This window comes from Lactuca sativa, chromosome 3, assembly GCF_002870075.4.
Source record: "Lactuca sativa cultivar Salinas chromosome 3, Lsat_Salinas_v11, whole genome shotgun sequence".
NCBI classification, from domain to species: Eukaryota; Viridiplantae; Streptophyta; class Magnoliopsida; order Asterales; family Asteraceae; genus Lactuca; species Lactuca sativa.
In genome coordinates, this window is record NC_056625.2 from 60,339,492 (window position 1) to 60,362,278 (window position 22,787).

General features: G+C 33.3%; 1 protein-coding gene and 1 long non-coding RNA gene across 2 annotated transcripts in view; both read right to left on the bottom strand.

Annotated features, from left to right (window-relative positions):
* Positions 1–3,186: 3,186 nt before the first annotated feature.
* On the bottom strand, positions 3,187–4,848 carry LOC111877106 (polyprenol reductase 2). Its single transcript, XM_023873646.3, has 6 exons — positions 4,538–4,848; positions 4,196–4,446; positions 3,887–4,097; positions 3,711–3,809; positions 3,549–3,620; positions 3,187–3,459 (listed from the first exon to the last, which is right to left on the bottom strand). Exons 1-6 carry the CDS (start codon positions 4,697–4,699, stop codon positions 3,355–3,357), a joined length of 900 nt encoding a protein of 299 aa, XP_023729414.1. The 5' UTR covers positions 4,700–4,848; the 3' UTR covers positions 3,187–3,354.
* A 4,571-nt stretch (positions 4,849–9,419) lies between these two features.
* LOC122196864 (uncharacterized) overlaps positions 9,420–22,787 on the bottom strand; it is a 14,889-nt gene continuing 1,521 nt past the window's right edge. Inside the window, exons 2-3 of the long non-coding RNA XR_008230851.1 lie at positions 19,627–22,481; positions 9,420–9,599 (exon numbers count right to left, since the gene is read on the bottom strand). This is a non-coding gene — a long non-coding RNA (uncharacterized LOC122196864). The remainder of the gene's footprint in view (positions 9,600–19,626; positions 22,482–22,787) is intronic.

Genomic DNA, 22,787 nt, shown 5'->3' on the forward strand with positions numbered 1-22,787 from the left:
GTCTAAAAGAAATAAGAACTCAATTACAGCCAACACACTTCAGTGACTATGTCGTCAACATCCCCCCATTGCTTAAAGGCTCTCAACCTGACTCCAATCAAGCACATTAGATGATACACCCCCTATCTCTCTTTGTTTCTTATGATAAGTTTTCTCATGCTCACGAAGCATTCTTAACGGTTATCGATTCCACCGATGAGCCAAGTTCTTTCACTCAAGTTGTACATGATGAGAAGTAGCATGAAGCAATGTAACAAGAAATAAAAGCTCTTGAAAAAAATAAACATGGACATTAGAGAAACTGTCAGAAGGAAAACGAACTATAGAATCAAAATGGGTTTATAAGATAAAATACAAATCTAATAGAGAGGTTGAAAGGTACAAGGCAAGACTCGTTGTTAAGGGCTTCACACAAATGGAAGGGGTGGACTACCATGAAACTTTCGCTCCAGTTGCTAAATTTGTTACTGTTCGAACTTTATTGTTTATGGAAACAAAGAAAGGTTGGATCATACATCAAATCAACGTTAATAGCGACTTTTGCATGGCGATCTAGATGAAGAAGCTTACATGAAAATCCCTCAAGGAATCTCGAAGGAAGTTGAAACTAGAGTGTGTGTGGTCTTCATAAATCTTTGTACGGGCTCAAACAAGATTCAATAAATTGGTATAAAATTTTCACGAGTTTTCTTATCACCTTATATTTTAAACAATCAAAGGCTGACTATTCCTTGTTTGTGTATTAGAAGGGAGGCATTTATATTGACATTCTAATTTATGTAAATGATGTGATCATTGTTGAAAACAACATCAAAAAGATTCATCAGATAAAGAAGCAGCTTGATGATGAATTCAATATCAAAGATCTTGGTGAACTAAAATACTTCCTTGGAATTGAAGTGGAAAAGACTCCTAATGGTTTGGTCCTTAGCTAATGAAACTATACCTTGGACATCCTTAAGGACAGTAGGATGTTAGGTTGTCGACCAAGTGCTTTTCCTTTTGAGCAAAGGACCAAACTGGACAAAGGTGAAGAGAAAGCTCGAGTAGATTCCACCCAATATGGTAGACTAGTGGGCCAATTACTGTATTTACAAGCTACCAGACCCAATATTAAATATGTGGTCAATGTCTTAAGCCAATTTGTAGCAGGCCCAAGAAAAAATCATTCAAAGGCTACAAATCGGGTTCTGAGGTATTTGAAAGGAACACCAGGTCAAGGCATTCTTCTCCCTCCTGACGGGCCATCTAATTTGACTGCATATTGTGATTCTGATTGGCTTGGATGTCCATTTACAAGACTTTCAAGAACGGAATATATTAGTTTTGTTTGGTGGTGGTCCTATTTCTTGGAGAACAAAGAAATAATTTGTGGTATCTCGATCTTCAGCGGAGGCATAATATCGAGCAATGGCTTCCACTGTTAGTGAAACTCTTTGGATGAGGTGGTTACTCAAAGAACTACAAGTTTTCATAACAACACCCACCCGTTTCTTTTGTGATAATCAGGTTGCTCGTCACATTACAAACAACCGTATTTATCATGAACGAACAAAGCACATAGAAATGGATTGTTTTTTCGTTCGTGGGTGAGTGAAGACTAAAGATGTTCTATCAAAGGCAATTGACAGCAAACTTAAGCTTGTAGATTTACTCACTGAGGGTCATGGCATGTAACAACTTCATTCCTTACTGAAAAAGATGGACATTAAAGACTTACATGCTCCATCTTGAGGAGGAGTATACTATTTGTCCTATTTTTTAGTCCATATGTCTTACCTTTTTATTGATTATGTTTTATCAAAAGACACAAATATGAATTTCAATTATCATTTTCTTTTTAATTTTTATGATTTATTATAACAAAATATAAGATTGGATGAATAAATTAAACATTATGTCCATTTTATTTTTTCTAAGACCGAATGGGTGTATAGCGTGGAAGCTGTTTGGGGAAGGGAGCCGCACCCCGAAACACAACAACGGGGCTGCAGATTGGTAGTGTGGGGTGTGATAGGCCAACTTTATTTTTTGTATTTTTTTTTATTTTTTTTTAGCTTTTAATATATATATATATATATATATATATATATATATATATATATATATATATATATATATATATAGGTTCAGGTTCATTTGAGACCATTCTAATTTTGTGAGACCGTGAGACCAAATCTAAAAATAATTTTAAAATGCAAAATAAATGGAAAAATCCAAAAAAATCTTTTTTTAAATGTTATTTTCGGAACTTGAATTAACTAAAAAAAATATAAAAAAAAATAAAAAAAATTCCGTTTTTTTTTTTGAAAAATACGTGAAATATTCTAAATAGAATATTTCACTGACATATTCTAAAAAATAATTTTAAAATGCAAAATAAATGAAAAATCTAAAAATTCTTTTTTTAAATATTATTTTCGGAACTTGAATTAACTAAAAAAAATTAAAAAAAATTAAAAAAAAATTCTATTTTTTTTGAAAAATACGTGAAATATTCTAAATAGAATATTACACTGTACATATTCTAAAAATAATTTTAAAATGCAAAATAAATGAAAAAATCAAAAAATTCTTTTTTTAAATATTATTTTCGGAACATGAATTAACTAAAAAAAATAAAAAAAAATAAACAAATACGTCTCACGGTCTCACAAAATATAAGTGGTCTCAAATGAACCTAACCCTATATATATATATATATATATATATATATATATATATATATATATATATATATATATATATATATAGGGCTAAGTTATTTTGTTTCTTACGTTTATTGTGTGTTAGAATGCACCAAAAGGAATTTAGTAATTAAATAATTATTTAATTAAATAAAGATATTAAATGATTTCAATAATTATATGTATATTAAATGATATCCATAATTAATTCTCTTTTTATGGAAACTAATTGAATCCGTCATTAATGTCAGCAATAACATTTTTTGAGAATGAATTCGCATCTAGGTTTTTATATATGAGTTCGTATTTAGTTTTAAGACTCACTCACTTAAAATAAAATAAATTTGCATGGAATATAAAGAACGAGAGTATATATATATATATATATATATATATATATATATATATATATATATATATATATATATATATATATATATATATATATATATATATATATATATATATATATATATAAGAAAGTGAGTGGTGAAAGATATAACATCCGAAAAAAAGAATTAGTAATAAATATAACTTTATAAAAAATATATATGTTTATAGGTGGATTATGCTCTAATTAAGCGAATATATAAGGGACACTAATATGTTCGATGGTCCGAGCAAACCACATACACAACTACACAAGCATCTAGAAAGCGCAAGTTAACTAATAAACAAAGGGGAAAATAATACATCGATTACGAGGGTAATCGTCGAATTTTTGGTGATACCATTTTTGTGTTTCCATTGCTGCAAAAACAAGATTTGCCACCTGCAAGATAACAGATTGATCGGTGAAATATATAAATTTAAATACTTGAATAGTTGACTTCGAGTGCGAGGGGAATGTAAAAGATATACCACAAATGCAAAAAGCAACCACAAAGAGAAATCTGAACCACCACTAGCCATCACAAGACCACCATAGATCACCTTCATCATTAACATCAAGCGCTTGTAATTTGAACCTCCTTTACGTTGTAAAAACGGAGGTTATATAACATGCACACATGAGATACTTACAATTTCAGCCGTATAGTGCGGAGACGAGACGTATTCAAACCAATCGCCATTCGGAATAACATACTCGTCCAGCTTTTTGGTTTTGTCTCGCAAGGAACCCTAATTATCACAATGTTAAAACAACAAGAACAAAGTATACACCTTTTCTTCAAATTAAAATATAGGAAAAAACGTACAAGGATTTGATGACAGCGAAGCTGATGTACCCAACCCCAAAAGAAAATAGCAGCACCTATCCACGCATAACATGGAAGCCTCAAGAAAAGAGTCAAAAACATCCATATATTATCAAATCCAGGCCTTGACATGCCAACTCTTCCGCTGACAAAGTCAAAGACTTGAGGTGCAAAATTACAGCATAGGGATAGTGGAGCTAGTACATAGTATCTGATTTATAAAAAGGGTAATTAACTTGAATATATCAGCAAAAGAATCTTGAGAATCAGGAATAACATACATAGCTGTTGCAGATATGTGAGACTTACAATAAGCCCAGAAGATAACCTAAGATGTGCATTCGAGCTGATGGACTGTAGTTAAAAACATAGATTGACTCATAGAAGCGTCGCAAAACTTGAACTTCCATTAGCAGAAGGAGAAATACAGCTTCAGATAGCCAAACATTGTATACATGTTCTCTTATTGCACAAGACCATAAAGAAACAAGCAAGATTGTCGTCCATAAAACCCCCACCACATAAAAGTGAAAGAAGAATCTTTGAGGCACAGTTAGTTTCTGAAATGCATAAAAGAAATCGTAATTAAGATGAAAATATATTTTATTACTATGAATAGGATTGTTGTATGTGACTATTATATTCACTTACGGATTTGGATTGCAAAATCTTGCCTCTTTTGATAATCCCCAACAGAGCTGTCCGAAACCAACCAAGCCCAGGCAATGGAAAACAGGCTACAGCAATTGACAAAGTAGCAAAGATCCATGCTACTCGTATGAATGATACGGTCCCCAGCCCCAGTTCTTCCATTCTTTAATTACACGAAAATGGGGGAAAAAAAAGAATCTTGAAATGGCGTGCACAAGGACTAAGTGAGAAGAAAGATAAGATCCAATACATTTAAATTATATTAATTAAAGAATGCAAAACACTCCATTTTGAATAGAAAGTTTCGTTTGCCACTATAAATTTCTAGTGTTTAATTTCAACAAAGTGTTCCAAATCCAAAATATACATCACGGTAACTTTTAACAAAACCCCACTAACTACTAGCTACCTGCTAACTACTACCAGTTACCCATTAGTTTTGCTAAATAAGCCCCTACAAAATAGTTTCTAGTTCCTTTAAAAACATATAAATCTAATAGAGGAAACTACAAATATGATCCTGTTTGTCAAATTTTGGCCGGGTTCAAGGTGCTAAAACACAATTTTGCACAAAGTACTCTTATTGTTTCATGGTGGTGGCGGTTGTGGTGGTGGGGAAGTCGGCGGAGAAAAAAGAAACGGATGGCGCTAAATAATCATTTATGATTATAAACTCTCCGGCCGTACCGGTACGCCGTAGGGTTAGAACGTAAAATAAAAAAATATGTAGTTGATGTTGAATTTCAAGATTCGTACTTTTTTCTAATGAAATATATTATAATATTCTGTTATTCAAAAAATATAATATATGTAATATTCTGATATTCTAAAACAATATTTTTAACAAAATTTACATTGAAATATTCTAAGAACATATAATTTTAGAACATTATACATATTATAGTTTTACGATGACTATAATATTAGAATATTTCACTAAAAAAAATTGGTATAACGGTCTCACAAAATTATGTACGTCTCAAATGAACTCTTATATATATATAGGGTTAGGTTCATTTGAGACCACTTATATTTTGTGAGACCGTGAGACGCATTTGTTTATTTATTTTTTTTTTTTTTTATAGTTAATTCATGTTCCGAAAATAATATTTAAAAAAAGAATTTTTTGATTTTTCCATTTATTTTGCATTTTAAAATTATTTTTAGAATATGTACAGTGTAATATTCTATTTAGAATATTTCACGTATTTTTCAAAAAAAATAGAATTTTTTTTTTTATTTTTTTTTTTATTTTTTTTAGTTAATTCAAGTTCCGAAAATAATATTTAAAAAAAGAATTTTTAGATTTTTCCATTTATTTTGCATTTTAAAATTATTTTTTAGAATATGTCAGTGAAATATTCTATTTAGAATATTTCACGTATTTTTCAAAAAAAAAAGACGGAATTTTTTTTATTTTTTTATATTTTTTTTATATTTTTTTTAGTTAATTCAAGTTCCGAAAATAACATTTAAAAAAAGAAATTTTGGATTTTTCCATTTATTTTGCATTTTAAAATTATTTTTAGATTTGGTCTCACGGTCTCACAAAATTATAATAGTCTCAAATGAACCTAAACCTATATATATATATATATATATATATATATATATATATATATATATATATATATATATATATATATATATATATATATATATATATATATATTACAAAATGATTGAAAAAAGAATTTATACAATAATGTTCGAAAGAATGATTATAAAAAATATTGTAGATAAAAACTTTTTACAAAATACTTTTGAGATAAAGTTATGTTGAAAAGACGTTTCTATAAATAACGTTGTTATTGAAAGAAACGTTCCATACAAATAAGTGAATAACATTTTAAACATTTGTGACGTGTGTGTGAAAAAGATGGTCTGGGGGTATATATGATTTGATGAACACAAACCATTTTGAAATAAAAAAAATAATAATAAATAAGAGGATCCTCACTACAAGAAAACAAGGCATTAGCGGCGACAAACATTGCTGCTAAGACTACATATTTTCGCCGGTAAAATTAATAACGGTGAAACGTTGTCGGTATTTGTCAATCGTTATTACTCTAATACGTCGTCATTAAAGATAATAGTCACCGCTAATAACATTGTCGTTGGTAATACATATGTCGTCGGTAATAGTATGTGACGCCGATAATATCATTTTTTTATTTTCTTTTTAAAATCGGCATTCACGTGTGCAGAAAAATCGATATGTGACGACATTAAATGTTGAAAACACGAAATACAAAAAAAAATTACATAACGACATCCAAGTAAGTACTAAAGTGTTATGATTATATATACAATTAATTATAAGTGTGCTTATGAACAGTACCCCCAAGCGAGCCGGGTACCGTTCATCGGTCAGGCTTAACTTTGGCGCCGCCCACATTTCCCCCTCCACCACCTCCCTCGATTCTTCCAAAACCTACCGATTGATCGTGTAACATTCGTAATCTAGTAAGTTTCATTTTGGTCCCTTTAATGCAAATTGTTAACATTTTGGTCCCTAGCTAGTACGTTGGGCATACTCTATGAGTACGCTTAGCGTACTAGCCCATTAGTTGATCGCGGGTTTCACCCACATCCCGCGTACGTGGTTCAGGGGCAAACCCGAAAAATTAGGGTTTGCACCCAATTTAAACAACTTATCTCACTCTTGGACATTCTATTAATCATCCTCCGTCACCTTATGCCCTAAAAACGAAACCCTAAGTGCCTCTTGTGAGTTTTGAGCTTGTAAGTGAGATTTTGATGGTGTTTTAGTGAAAGAAGAAGAAGAACTCTTGATGGTTGCTTGGGAGTAGCTTGGGCTTGTAGATCCAGCTTCATCATCATCATCGCAAGCCAGTTGAGGTATAAAACTCTCTACTTGATGGTTCATTATGATAGATCTAGTTTTGGGACCTTGTTTATGCATTTTTGGGTCTTTGAGCTAAAGCTGAGCTTTTGATCTACTCAGGAAGCCATGGATGTTAGATCTTAGCTCCATGGAGGTCCCTTGTTCATAAAAATGCAAACTTTTCGAAAGATATTGGTCCATGAAGTGTTAAGAGCTTTATTAAACTTCTTTTTAGTGTTGGGTCTCATTAAGTCATGCATGGGTGTAAAGTATCCAACTTTACGTATTAAGTCACCTTTTAGGACCAAATCTGAAAGTTTGGCAAGAGGTCTTAACTGATTAAGTGTTGGGTCTCATTAAGTCATACATGGGTCTTAACTGATTAAGTGCTTAATGCGGGGCGTTCCCTTGCTGAATGCAGGGCATTCGTGGCCAGGTGTCACCATCTGGTGCCAAGCCGTGGTGAGGAAGAAAATGCAAATGGTAATTTTTAAGAAAAATATAACCTAGTAAAATATATAATAATTACATTATTACTTATTACTTATTTGTTTTATTAAATTGTAGCTAAATGGTGGTCAAGTTATGGAGACGAGTGCCTGGAACTTCAACATCTAGCTATTCGTGTCTTGAGCCTCACATGTAGTGCCACCGGATGTGAGAAAAATTGGAGCACTTTTGACCATATACACTCCAAGAAAAGGAACCGTTTGGAGCGAAAAAGGTTAAATGCATTGGTGTTTGTTAAATATAACATCAACCTTGATACATGACTTCAAAAGAGAAAAGAAAGAGGGGAGACCTATGATCCAATATGTTTGTCGGACATGGAGTCGAATGATGAATGGATTACCGAAAATGAGGATGTATGCCTCCCCGAAGATATCTCATAGATGGATGTTCATGAATGTTTTAAAGAAGATGAAAGAAATAGTACTAATAAAAGGATTAAATGTAAATTATACAAAGGGATGCTATATATTATAATATTAATAAGTATCAAGTTTAATAAATTCAAGCTTTACTTATTTGTAGGACCAAGGAGCCTAAACAAAGTTCCTATTGTTAAAGACAAAGCTAAAAGCCAACTTGTTGACTTAGATGATGAGGATGAGGAGGAGGGAGATGATATTGGTTTCCATGAGATAACGGTGGTTAAAGATGAAGATGATGATGACCATTTTATACCTGAAGTTTAGTTTTATGATTCAAACACACCAAGTCTTTTTTTCATTTGCTTTATTACTAAATCACTGGTTATTTTTTGTATACTTTATGAGGTGTATGACCCTAACTAGTGGATTTGTAACAAATTAGTAAATATTCTTAAATATTCGGCTTATATTTTGATTACACATGATGTTATATATAATTTTTTGTATATTATTTTTATTTTCATGACTCTTACGACTCGATTCAAATGCCTAGAAGAACTAATATCGTTTTCTCCTTTCTAGATTAATCTTTCCTTCTTCTATCAACAGGCTTCTTAACCAATTGCTGCATCTCTATAACTTAAGAACAGACATAAAAACACTTAGGTGAGTTTTTTGTTATTGATTTTACGATTTCAAGGTTTTTGTTAACGATTTCATGTTTTACTTCTTTGGTAGGATAACATATGTGCATGTTATTGTGGGTGTTTTGGCTATTTTAAGGATAAAGCTTTTTCTTCATGCCCTGATACTTAAGTGAGGTTATTTTTTTTTTTCATATCTACAACTTAAGAACAGATAAATAAAAATGATTCTTTTTCGGATTTGGTTATTACGTCTCTCAGGAGAGTTTAGTTTTTCCTTCACGGTTTCATTTTTTTTTCTTGAAGAAGAGTATCAGATCTGGGTTGTTCTCTTACGTTTTGGTTGTTTGAAGGATAAAACCTTCTCATCCCAAATACACTATATTACTTACAGTTTCTAGTTGTCTTTGTGATGATGATAACCATAAATTATAAATACAAAAGAACATTTCAAACATATAGATTATTTGCGGTTTGGGTTGATATGCAAGGTGTATGAAACATCCCAAAAATCAAGGATAAAAAGTTCATTTTTATTATAATCAAAACTCTATTTTATATTTGTCCAAACATTGAAAAGCATTTCAAATAAAACAATTATCAGAGTTCATTCCCAAAAATCACATATTGCAGAAAACACGGGTGCACGCGTTGCGATCGTCCCGAGCTCTTTCATTTGAAAACTGAAGTACCTGAAACATAAATTGAAAACCATAAGCACAAAGCTTAATGAATTCCCCCAATACCACATACCATACAAGAAACATACAATAAACATATAGTGGGCCCCGCCCGGCATTGGACCCCGTCCGGCATCAGGCCCCGCTCGGCATCGAGTTAAGCTCGATAAAACGGGCCCGCCCAACGTGCAATAACATATATCAAATAACACACACATGAAATAATCACATAGATACATAGCATACAAATATTCATCAGTCCCTACTCGACATCGGGCCTTAGCTCGGAAAACATATAAACACAGGCACATGTAAGAGTCATAAAGACACCTAGCATACTAACAACTTAATATAAACTTGGGCCGGGATTGGTGCCTTTGAACCACTAAAGCAGTGAGGAGACTCACCTCGAATGTTGAAGCACACTGAAAGAAATCCCTAGCTGCTGCCCTGACGACACTTCCAAACTGATAGACCAAAACAACACCCAATTAACAATTAGGTTCCAATCCATATCCACAACTTCATACCTAGGGTAAAAAGACCATTTTACCCCTAACCTATCCTTGTCCAAATATATGACCCAAACTATAATCTAAAAGGCCCACTAATCAACCAATGGCCAAATTTTTCAAATTTGGGCACAAACCCCATACATGGCCTTGCCTTAAGGCCCAACCATCTTTCTAGTCCAAACACTTTGTATCCCGATGAACCATTAATAACTCAAGCCCAAAATGCCAGAAACTACTCGATCCATAAAAGTCCACAAATGGCCCAATTTTCCAAATTTGGCCCAATCCCCATATGGGCCTTATCTTAAGCCCATAATTCATTTACTTACAATTCAGATTACCTCAAGTACCCCTTGGGACAAACTTGTTCAAAGATAAAAAGTCAAAAAAATTAAGATCAACAATCCATGTTGACCCAACTCACTGAGTTGACCAACAACTCGCCGAGTTTCTCTATCAACTTAAAATGGGGAAAACCAAGTCAGCTCGCCGAGTTGACCAACAAACTCGCCGAGTTCGCCCAAGACCCAACAATTTAATGCATTAAGATGCCTTCATCGAATCCAAGAGCTCCAAAGCTCAGATCTCGACCAAAATGAGATCAAGAAGGGTAAAGTTGGAAACTTTACCCCTAGGAACCACCTAAATGGGTCCAAACCCTAGACTTAAAAGAGTGAGGGGTTAACCATTAAACACTTAATCATCAAAGACAAAACCCTAAAATGCAGATCTGACCCCATAAGGCTAGATGGTCACGTAAAGTTTCCAACTTTACGCTTAAGCATGACTATGAGGAGCTCAAAAGCTCAAAAAGGGCTTAATAAGGGACTTAATGAATGCATGAAGTCCTTAAATCCATAAAGTTGGCACATTTATGCCAAAAGAGCTCATGTAGACCTTAGATCTGAAAGAATAATCATTTGGGACACCCTAATCCCCAACATCCACCCAACTATGGCTAAAAAGCATAAAATCTAACCCAAGAAGATATCTAAGCAACTAATAAGCAATGTGAGAACTTGATACCTCAAAAACTTAGCAAATGAGACAGAGATTCTGGATCCAAGACTTCTTATTCAGGCCAAGCAACTCCTAATTCCTTAGCTCCTTCAACATGCACCAAAAATGAACACCCAAGGGTCTCCCCAAGCTCTCACACTCAACAATGAAAGGTAAAGCTTGATTTTAGGGTTTCTGGACAAAGGAGGCTGGTAAGGAGGCCAACCAAATAACTTAAGGCCTTTAAATAGGGTGCAGCACACTAAAAATTAGGGTTTCTCAATCAGCGTCCAACTCGCCGAGTTCCCTTCACCAACTCGTCGAGTTGGTCCATAAAAATGTGCATCCCAAAAGCTTCCAACACGTCGAGTTTCCCACCATCAACTCGCCGTGTTGGTCCCTAGGAAAGGGGATTTTCTTCCACAATTAATCTTTTATATTTCGGGTGTTACAACTCTCTGTACATTTAAATTAGATTTCGTCCTCGAAATTGCTCCTTACTAACACTCATATCAAAACAAAAAACCTGAGGAACACTATCGAAAATTCTGCGCATAAGAATATCTTCCCAAGACAACCGAAACCTAAACCAAAACTTCCATCCCGAAGACAGCAATCAAACCTTCATCCCCTACAACCGAACCACTTCTACTTTTCTGATTACCCGAAATCTATAATGGTCTGACTCCCCGACAGACCGCCCATGCTGAAACAACTCCATGCCAAACTCTCAACGAATAACAAACCAACATAACACTTCCAACCCTGATCATACAACGGCCTATCCAGATCTACTAAAACCATCCGTAGAATAGTTCTTCAAGCCCGATAGAGAATGAATCCTCAATTTCTTGAATAAAAACCAATCTTACCTCACCTAAAATTTGAAACCTAAAGTCTCAATGGTCTAACTCCCTGTCAGACCTCCCACACCGAACCGCCACCATGCCAACCTCATAGAGTTTTGTACCAAACAAAATTCTTCCAACCCCCGATCACATTGCTGCTTCAAAAGGAACAAAGTCACTGACCTTATACAACTATAGAACACGTATACTCGATAGAAGGGTCAAATAATCCTTCGAGTAGAAGATTCATCCATGCAACGGTTAGACTCATACGAGAGTTGCGCAACAAGGTCAATTCAATTACTCTGAGATTATTTAATCCCACTGCGAGTGGCTTAGCATTTCCCAATCAACCAGTCACCCTACTCCCACACGAAACCTCAAATCACAACTATTGCCCGAAGTACCACGCTGCCTCCTTGTTGCTTCCCACAAGCAGCCGAGACCGCCCTGGTCCCAACTTGTCTTCCAACTATCTAAAATACTGAATTCCCGCCCGAATGTTGAGCCAAAAGACACTCCCACAGTCGCCACACGTGACTTCCTAAAGAAAACCCCGGCTGACAACAACTACCTAAACCATCTAGTCACCAAATCTAATGCTAAACTGAACGCTACAAGACCAACTGTAGTCTTACATCTTACTTGGTCTCCCGTGACCTTCCATTTCCTGATTATGGATACACTGTGGCTCACCCACGGCCTTACGAACTGGCCCACCCTGGCCCAAACCATCCGAAGAACCGTGAGCAAATCATAAATTTGCCACACTCTCTCGCTGCACAGGACCGGTGAATGCTACAAGCCACCCCACAGTCTTACAACCAACCCCTAGTGAATGCTATGCGCCACCCCGCAGTCTTATGACACGCCTACATTATCTGCGGACTAGTGAATGCTATGGGCCACCATGCAGTCTTATAACACTCCTACATTTTCTACGAACTAGTGAATGCTACGGCCCCCCACAGTCTTACAAACTGTCGCCCAAAGCCTTACCGCTAATCTATCAATTCGAAGACATCCAAAGTTAAGCACACACTCGACCTAACACCCAAGCTGAACTAGAGTCATAACTGGATCCCCAAAGCTTGCTACCCGACACCAAGAAGGCATGAACCCAAAAATTGGGAAGTTTTCCAAACTCCCATCCACACAATCCTTAATTCAAACAATCACTTGGGCTACCATCCTCCCCGATGGGAATGCGAAACTCCTCCTAGTTTCACAACTACTTCTAATTCTAGATCCCCGAATGATTCTCCCCTACTTTGTTTCGACAAAGCTCTTACAGCACCAAAGATTAGAAGGATTTCCAATCCCTCTAACCCTCCAAGGATTTCCAATCCCTCGATTATAAAGCCACTGGTCTTCATTGTAACCCAGACAAACGGCTACCGCTCGAAACCTACAATTTCCATCACCTTCTACATCATATCGTCAATGTAATCATGAAATATATCTGGAATATTTCTCAATTGGAATGGATCATGGCTCGGTGGTTCATCAGTTAAGTCAGGTTCTTTATTTAAATCAAACCCAACAAACTTTAATGTGGTTGAGAACTTGTATCTACTAGGAGCTTGATTTGGAGGATTGGCTTTCTTTTTTTCGTCGTCCACGAGTGTTTTTTTTTTTTTTTTTTTGAAATGTAAGTTCTCCAATGTTAGTTTTTTGTGGATCATATATCTCTTGTAGCTTTCTCATATAAGGTTGTTTTTCTCGGCTTTTGATTGCTTCATGAAGCTTTCTTTAATTTTTTCAACTATATCATCACACAAAATATTATCGTCTACTACAGGTGTCGTATCTGAAATATCAAGTTTCCTCCAAAAGATATCTATTGAATCCAAAGGTATATCTTCACCTGCATTAAAATATAAAATAATTATTTATATAACATTTTAAAAACTATCTGTATGTGGTAGTTGAACGTACGAACCTGGATTGGAGTAGACAAAAAGTATGCAAGCACATGGTAACCCACAACAATTACGAAGTTTTCAACCACAATCTGAGGAGTCTGAATTTATATCATTCAACCTTTGAAGCTCTCCTAATATTATATCTAAAGCTTTGTTCGAAACAAAACAACGCAGTAACCGAAAGCACTTCAAATTGTGGTGATTGTAGCGATAATATATGTTGTTTTCAAGACTTTCGTTGATCAAAGTTGTATGTAACTGCACAATTTAAGTAATCTGTTGCACAAATATATCTAGATTACAATTTGGGAAGTCCAAAAATTTCTTTAACTTGGAATGTGCACCCTCAACTCTATTAGATGTGTGGTTTCAAAAATTTAGATGTTGATCAACCCAAACCGACACAAACATTTCTTTGTACTTATTTAACCATATATCCTCTACGTATCTCAAAACACTTGCTAAGTAAAATAAATTAACAAATAAGTACATATATAGTAATATGAAGGTTTTGATTTAAAACATAGTCAATAAACAAGCTTACGTGGATAATCTATGAACATTGATTGAAGTCGTTCATAGTTTTTCGTGTATGTCATTCATGTTAGAGACTCAACTAGTATGGAGTGGCGCTACATGCTTTCGTGTTTAATTTGCCACCAAACGATTCTCATCAACAGATAACCGTCGTACAAACAGATGGCCCTCCATATGTTGTGCAGGTGCATGATTATGTTCATCACATTTTACCCTTAGCATCCATCGATCAAATACTTTTAAATACTTTCATTGCAATTCAAATTTACAATTAATCTTTATGCTTCCAGATGCTCTAATTGTGTTAATAGCTTTATACTCTCCACTACGATCACATGCAAGTATGACTTTATACACAAATCCTTTCACATATGCTTTTGATCTTTTTGTGATAATGACATATCCTAGAGATCGTGTTGTGTTTTGTGTCCATTCAAACAATTCATTCCAAGACGTGAACATATGAAATTGAATTTTATGTGTTTTAGAATATATTTTTTATTTCAAAACATCACAATCGAATATAATTACATAACGTGATCGCAAGCAGACAAGTTGATTTCAAACGACTTTAACATATCTATATACAAAAATCACGATAGATATATTAATATAATGTTGCACAAATACAAAAACCATAAGCTTTCATAAAAAATAATTCAATATTTTTTAAATTGAAAATACAATGTATTAACATAAAAAAAATATTTGCAATTATTTAAATAAAAAATAAAAAAGTGCAACTCTAATTAGATAACATGTTCGAACAAAATATGTGCATTTATTTAAACTTCGAACTAAGGGTTAAAATGAAATATTTTTAATTGATGGGCTATAAATATAAAATTCTAAGATATAAAAATCTTACTTTCTCAAAACCCTAACAACATAAATCAACCGTCAAGAAGAGAGTAACATACCATATGCAATTTCCGGCAACAAGAGTCGAATTCTGACGGCTTCTCCGATTAAATGGTAGGCTGTTTCAGGCAGTTTCTCCTACTTTTTTACGTCACTTGATGACGTTCATAGCCATTGGTCCAACACTTCGTGAACGTCCACTGGTCTGTCGCTTCGTCGACGGTCTTTCTCACGGTGTTCCAGTCATGTTTCTCACGATCTCTCTTTTTCTCGTTCTGTCTTTTCGACAATCTATCGTTATGTCTCCGACGTAAATGATGAATAGCTCGCTTTTCTCAATCTGGTCACGATGGTTTAAGGTATTCATAGGGTGTTAAATGGTGGTTAACAATGGTTGACAATGGTAAAAAGGTGTTTAACGATGGTAAATGGTGGTTCCAGTGGTCTTTCTTACAATTTCTCTTTCTCCCTTTCTATCTCCGGTGTGGTTTGGTTACCGTCGGTTAGTTGTTGCCGACGACAGTTTGTTGATTGACGTTGGTTCCTGTGGTGAACAATTTTTTTGATGATTATGATTCATTATTGTATTGAACGAGAGATCCCCGGAAAGACAGAACGAGAAAGAAAGAGAGAGAGAGAGAGAGAGAGAGAGAGAGAGAGAGAGATCGTGAGAAACACGACTGGAACACCCCGAGAAAGACCGCCGATGAAGTGCTGGACCAGTGGCTATGAACATCATCAAGTGACTTGAAAAAGTACTAGAAGCCGCCTGAAACAGCCTACCATTTAATCGGAGAAGTCGTCGGAATTCGACTCTTGCCGCCGGAAATTGCATCTGGTATGTCACTCTCTTCTTGGCGGCCGATTTATGTTGTTAGGATTTTGAGAAAGTAAGATTTTTATATCTTAGAATTTTATATTTATAGCCCATCAGTTTAAAAATATTTCATTTTAACCATTAGTTCGAAGTTTAAATAAGTGCACATATTTTGTTCGAAGTTTAAATAATTGCTTCATGTGAAAGCTTCAATTGACAAAGTATAATCGAACATATTTTCTAATTAGAGCTGCATTTTTTTATTTAAATAATTGCAAATATCTTTTTATGTTAATACATTATTTTTTTGATTTAAAAAATACTGAGTTATTTTTTATGAAATCTTATGTTTTTTGTATTTGTGAAACATCATATCAACATATCTATCGTGATTTTTGTATATAGATATGTTTAAGTTGTTTGGAATCAACTTTGCCTCCTTGCGATCAGGTTATATAATTATACTAGATTATGATGTTTTGAAATAAAAAATATATTCTAAAACACATCAAATTCAATTTCAGATGTTCAGGTCTCGTGAGGAATTGTTTGAATTGACACAAAACACAACACGATCTCTATGATATGTCATCATCACGAAATTATCAAAAACATATGTGAACGGATTCATGTATAAAGTCATACTTGCATGTGATCCTAGTGGAGAGTATAAAGCTATTAACACAATTAGAACATCTGGAAGCAGAAAGACTAATTGTAAATTTGAATTGCAAGGAAAGTATTCAAAAATATTTGATTGATGGATGCTAAGGGTAAAATGTGATGAACATAATCATACACCTACACGGCATATGGAGGGTCATCTTTTTGTACGACGGTTATTTGTTGATTAGAATCGTTTGGTGGCAAATTTAACAGGAAAACATGTAGTGCCACGCCATACTAGTTGGGTCTCCAACATGGATGGCATACATGGAAAACTATGAGCGACTTCAATCAATGTTCTCAGATTATCCACGTAAGCTTTGTTTATTGACTATGTTTTAAATCAAAACCTTCATATTACTATTTACGTACTTATTTGTTAATTTATTTTACTTCGTAAGTGTTTTGAGATACTTAGAGAATACATGGTTAAATAAGTACAAAGGAATGTTTGTGTACGTTTGGTTGATCAACATTTAAATTTTGGAAACCGCACACCCAATAGAGTTGAGAGCTCCCATTCCAAGTTAAAGAAAATTTTGGACTTCTCAAATTGTAATCTAGATATATTTGTGCAACAGATTACTTAAATTGTGCAGTCACAGGTAACTTCGATCAACGAAAGTTTTGAAAACAGCATATGTTATCGCTACAATCACCACAATTTGAAGTGCTTCCGGTTACTGCTTGGTTTTGTTTCGAACAAAGCTATAGATATAATATTAAAAGAGCTTCAAATGTTGAATGATCTAAATTTAGACTCGTCAAATTGTGGTTGCAAACTTCGTAACAATTGTGGGTTACCACGTGTTTGCATACTTTTTGTCTACTTGAATTCAGGTTCGTACGTTCGACTACCACATACAGATAGTTTTTAAAATGTTATATAAATAATTATTTTATATTTCAATGCAGGTGAAGATATACCATTGGATTCAATAGATATCTTTTGAGGGAAGCTTGATATTTCAGATACAACATTTGTAGTAGACGACAATATTTTGTGTGATGATATAGTTGAAAATTTTAAAGAAAGCTTCAAGAACCTACAATTCAAAAAAACTAACATCGAAGAACCTACAATTCAAAAAAACACTCGTGGACGACCAAGTGTGAAGAAACATCAAAAAAATAAAGTTAATCCTCAAAATCAACCTCCTAGTAAATACAACTTCTCAACCACATCAGAGTTTGTTGGGTTTGATTTAAATAAAGAACCTGACTTAACTGATAAACCACCGAGCCATGATCCATTCCAACTGAGAAATATTCCAGATATATTTAATGATTACATTGACGACATACATGATGTAGAAGGTGATGGAAATTGTGGGTTTCAAGTGGTAGCCGTTTGTCTGGGGTACAATGAAGACCAGTGGCTTTATAATCGAAAACAATTGCTTGAAGAGTTAGAGAGTCAATATTATACATACCATATAGTTTTTACTGACGGGTTCAACAAGGTATATGATTCATTGTGTTGGTTTAAAACACCTGCACCTTCTTGATATTGGTTGCATATGCCTTTTAATGGTTACCTGATTTCCAACATGTTTCGTGTGATCGTTCACTATTTAAGCCACAAACATTCTACGACATGTTTCCCTCTTTGGAGAGGTCCCGAGAAGTTTCAACCCCACAAAGCCATTACATTGGCATATGTAAATGGCAACAATTATATGTTGGGTTTTCGAAAGGAAATTACCAATGCCTCCTACCACAATGTATTAGAATGCCCATAGAAGCATGTCGGCATCTACATGGGAAACTATGTATTGGTCTCGTTTTGAATTATACAATCAACTTAGGCCTCGTAGTTCTGTAGCACCTTGGATACATATTGATTAAGTACAAATATATTTTAACTTTTTTATAATCCGTTGCGTTGAAATATTATTTTATTATTGTAATGTGTTAAATATAATTCTTTTATATAAAATAATTTTATTAGTTGCGTATAAATAATATATAACAAACGTTTTTTGTTTTATAAATTTAAAATATAAAAATGTTTTATTAAATAGATTGAATAGTTTACATACAAATAATATATGTAATACATTTTATAAATTTAAAATATATTAAATGGATTAAATAGATAATCAATTATTTGCATATCAAATAATTACTTGATTATAGTCAAAAAGAATTAAATTATTACTTAATCATTTTAATCATTTAAAGAAAAAGTTAATATAATGATTAAGGGTATTACTAAAGGTTATAATGATTAAGGGGTATTACTAAAGGTAAAGGGGGTATGGATAGTTAAAGAAAAAGTTAATATAATGAAGGGGTATTACTAGAAGGTAAAGGCGGTATGGATAGTATGTATAGTATGTGTCATTAATATAATATATAACTAAATTAATTAAGTTGGCGCTAACAAATGTATGAAAAAAAAAATAAACAAAAAATAAATAAGAAGGCTCTGTGACTAATGATAAATACATATAAAAGGATTACTTTCATGTTATCTTGAAATTGGTAAGATAAATCCTTTGAGTAACCATCATAACTATTATTAGTTCTGTAATTTGACTTATAGAAACAATAAACATCAGTTTCACATATAAATATAAACCACAATAGGTGTTAGCATTCATCTAAGGAACATCGATAAGCTAACAAATACAAATCAGTAAACAAAATCCACAAACTAATCCTCATATTTCTTACCCTAACAAACCAGCAACAGTAACTCCATTGAAAAAAAAAAGATGAACTATATTAAGTGGAGATTAGACATATATGCAATTAACATCATCAAACATTTATGTTAAAAAGCTTAGCAACAAAGAGTTATACGAACTGAAGTGATATATTGGCGAGTGTAAATACTTTAGAAACAGAAAATCAGATGAACTTTACCTTGTTTCGAGCCATTTACCTCTGGATAGAAAATACGAAGAAGGGTGTCTGAATCGTAGTGGGTTACCAGTAGTTCGCCGCCGGAGTGGAGTAGAAAAGAGAAGGCTGAGAGAGAGTCACAGAAAGCAGATAAACGGAGGAAAAAGGGGATGAACTAGAAGCTTGACTGAGACTGAGTAGAGAGACAATGATTATGGACTACAAGCTCGACGGCGGGCCTAGTAAGAGAAACGGAGGCCAAAGGGGCGGGATGATGGTCCACATTCGACTTCGATTGTGCATGATCTGTGGATTTTGGAAACGGAGACCTAGGGATTTTGCGGAGTCAACTTGGGGGTGGAGGAAAAGTGGGAATTGGGAAACACCAAAATTTAACTGTCTGGGGAGTTTATCGCCATTTTTTAAAGAAAGAAAAATAAATTTTGTGAACATTTAATATTTATTTATATACTATATATTTATCAATATTATAATCTTTACTGTTATAATAGTTTTAAAATTAATATATACGGTTACTAAAATTTAAAAATTAATTCATTATAAATTTTACAATTCTAAAATCTTCCTATTGTAATAAAAGAATAGTTTTATTCTCCTTTTGATATGTGTCATTTTACTAGAACTCTTAATTAATGCATATTTTATTCTTCTTTTGTCATGTGTCACTATATTATCTCTCATAATTAATATTTGTCACTTGTCAACCTATTGATTATTCATTTTAAATTTCAAATTTTAAATTTTCCATTCTATCTACATTAAATTAATAGAATTAAAATAAAAATTAAAATAAAATTAATACAAACTATAAAGTGATATAATTTCACATATTTATTTAAATCAATTATTATAATTTTATAATTTCACATAATTAATAATTTATTTAAAATAATTGATTAATAACTTTGAACTTTTACTATAAAAGTTAAATTAATTTTGTAACCGTGGTTCCCACGGGTTATAAACTAGTTCTTTATATATACAAATTGTGTGTTATCTTATGAAAACTTCTTGCTAGGGGTGAACATATTAACCGAAAAACTGAATTATAACCAAATTAATTCATATAACCGAACCATTTTAACTAAACCATTACTAAAAGATATGGTTCGGTTTCCAATTTTGATTAACTTAATACATATGGTTCAATTATGGTTTTTATTTAAAACTGAACCATTATAAACCGAACCGAACCAATAATATTAATAAATATTTTTAATATAATATAATATTAAATATATGGTATGTAATTATATTAGGACTTGAAATTTTAAAGGGTAATTAGTTGAGTTAGATATCAATACAATTATATATACACAATCATTTATTTTTTATAATGATAGAACTTTATGTTTTTTAATTTTAATAGAAAATTATTTTTATTTTTATGTCATCATTGACCATTTTGGTTAATCGATATTAACCATCAACCGATTAAAACCGTTAACCAAAACCAATATTAACCGCTACCTAATGGTTACCAAAATACACTAACCAATTGTAATGGTTATGGTTCGGTTTTGACCAATAACCGAACCTAACCGCCTCATACACACCTCTTTCTTGTTGTTCATTGGTCTATTTTTTATTCCTTTTTAAAAACTATGAGGCAAACCTCATTTCTATTGACTCCAGCTACCAATGGCACTTAATGGTTGCCGATGTCCCCATAACCTACTGTCTAAGAGCAACTCCAATGGACCACTAAAATGGTGCAAATCTTTTAAAAACCATTCTAATGGACCTTCAAAATCATCACCATTTTTGTGAAACCTCTTGGTGGCCTCCATATTTGGTGTGTCTATCTCCCAACACCAAATGTACTTTTTCAATATAACTCCATTATTTTATTATATTTACTATTTTTAACACCATTATAATTATTATTTTATTTTATATATTACTTTTAATGTAAAATTTTTGTGTATGGTTGAAGTGAAAACTGCATTTTAGTGTTACAAAGTCACAATTTTAGTATTTTTTAGTGTTTTGTGGTTGGAGTTGATCTAAGCCAATAGGGATTGGATTGTTGTCCACCGCTTTTCTTTCTATCTTCTGATTAAAATTCCCTAAAACCACCTCACTTCCCCATTTCTTCACATCACCGTCGATCCACACTCAGTCTCCTCCCCCTTTAGCTACCCACCTCCGACATCGTTTCCAGCCCTAAATCGGCTGAAGGAATACTCGTCGATTTCCTGTTTGGAGGTGAACTTAGACCCTCTTTTCCTCTATCGAGACCACGAACGCAATCTCTTCAAAAGCTTCCATGAGTATTTTTCCTCTTTTCTCTTCTACTCCATAATCTACTAGAGAAAACCATCTCCCTTATGTGCCTCAATTCATTCACTTTAATTCTAAATTTTGTTTTGCAAAGGCTTTTGATCCTGATAAACCCCGCCCCGCCACTTTATTACTTTATGGATGGTATTAAGAAAATAAGGAGCGGGAACAACATTATAGATGTTGTGTTGGGATAAATTCACAATCTTCTTCTCTAAGTTTTTTTAACTTGTGTTCAATTTGAGTGAAGTTTCTCGGTTTTTATCCTTCTTTCGTGTTGCATGTAAGTAGGTCATTAAGAGCTGCAATGAAAAATGTAAGGACAATTCTTTTTTACATTCACACAACGTTTTACCAATGATAAGTTCTAGTTTTGTGCTTTACAACATTCCCATCTCAAAAAGGTTGGATATGTGATATAATCATGTTAGTCTTCAAATCATTTCCTTGCAAGCTTCTTACTCTGATGGTTGCTGTATCATAAAAGAAGTCTGTTGCCTCCTCGACTCTAATGATGTTTGGATACCTAAGTAATTTATAATTGATGATTTTCCTTTAAACATTTCATCAATCTGAAACAACAAACAATTATATTTATTGTAAATTAGTTGTAACAGAAACTTAGAGTGTAATTTCAATAACATGAAAATTTCCAAAATGGGAAGTTGTTAGGTCCAGGCTACCTATATTTTTGTTATCATGATTAATAAAGAACTTCATTGTAAATTTGGTATACAAGATCTAAATGTGTTTACTAAGAGTATTTCACAAAAGCTGTAGACGTTTTTTTCTTTAACTATGTGTTGAAGTTTGGAATTTGAAAATTTTCAATGGAAATAAGGTGTAAACCAAATTCATATCTCATCTTTTTGTTTATG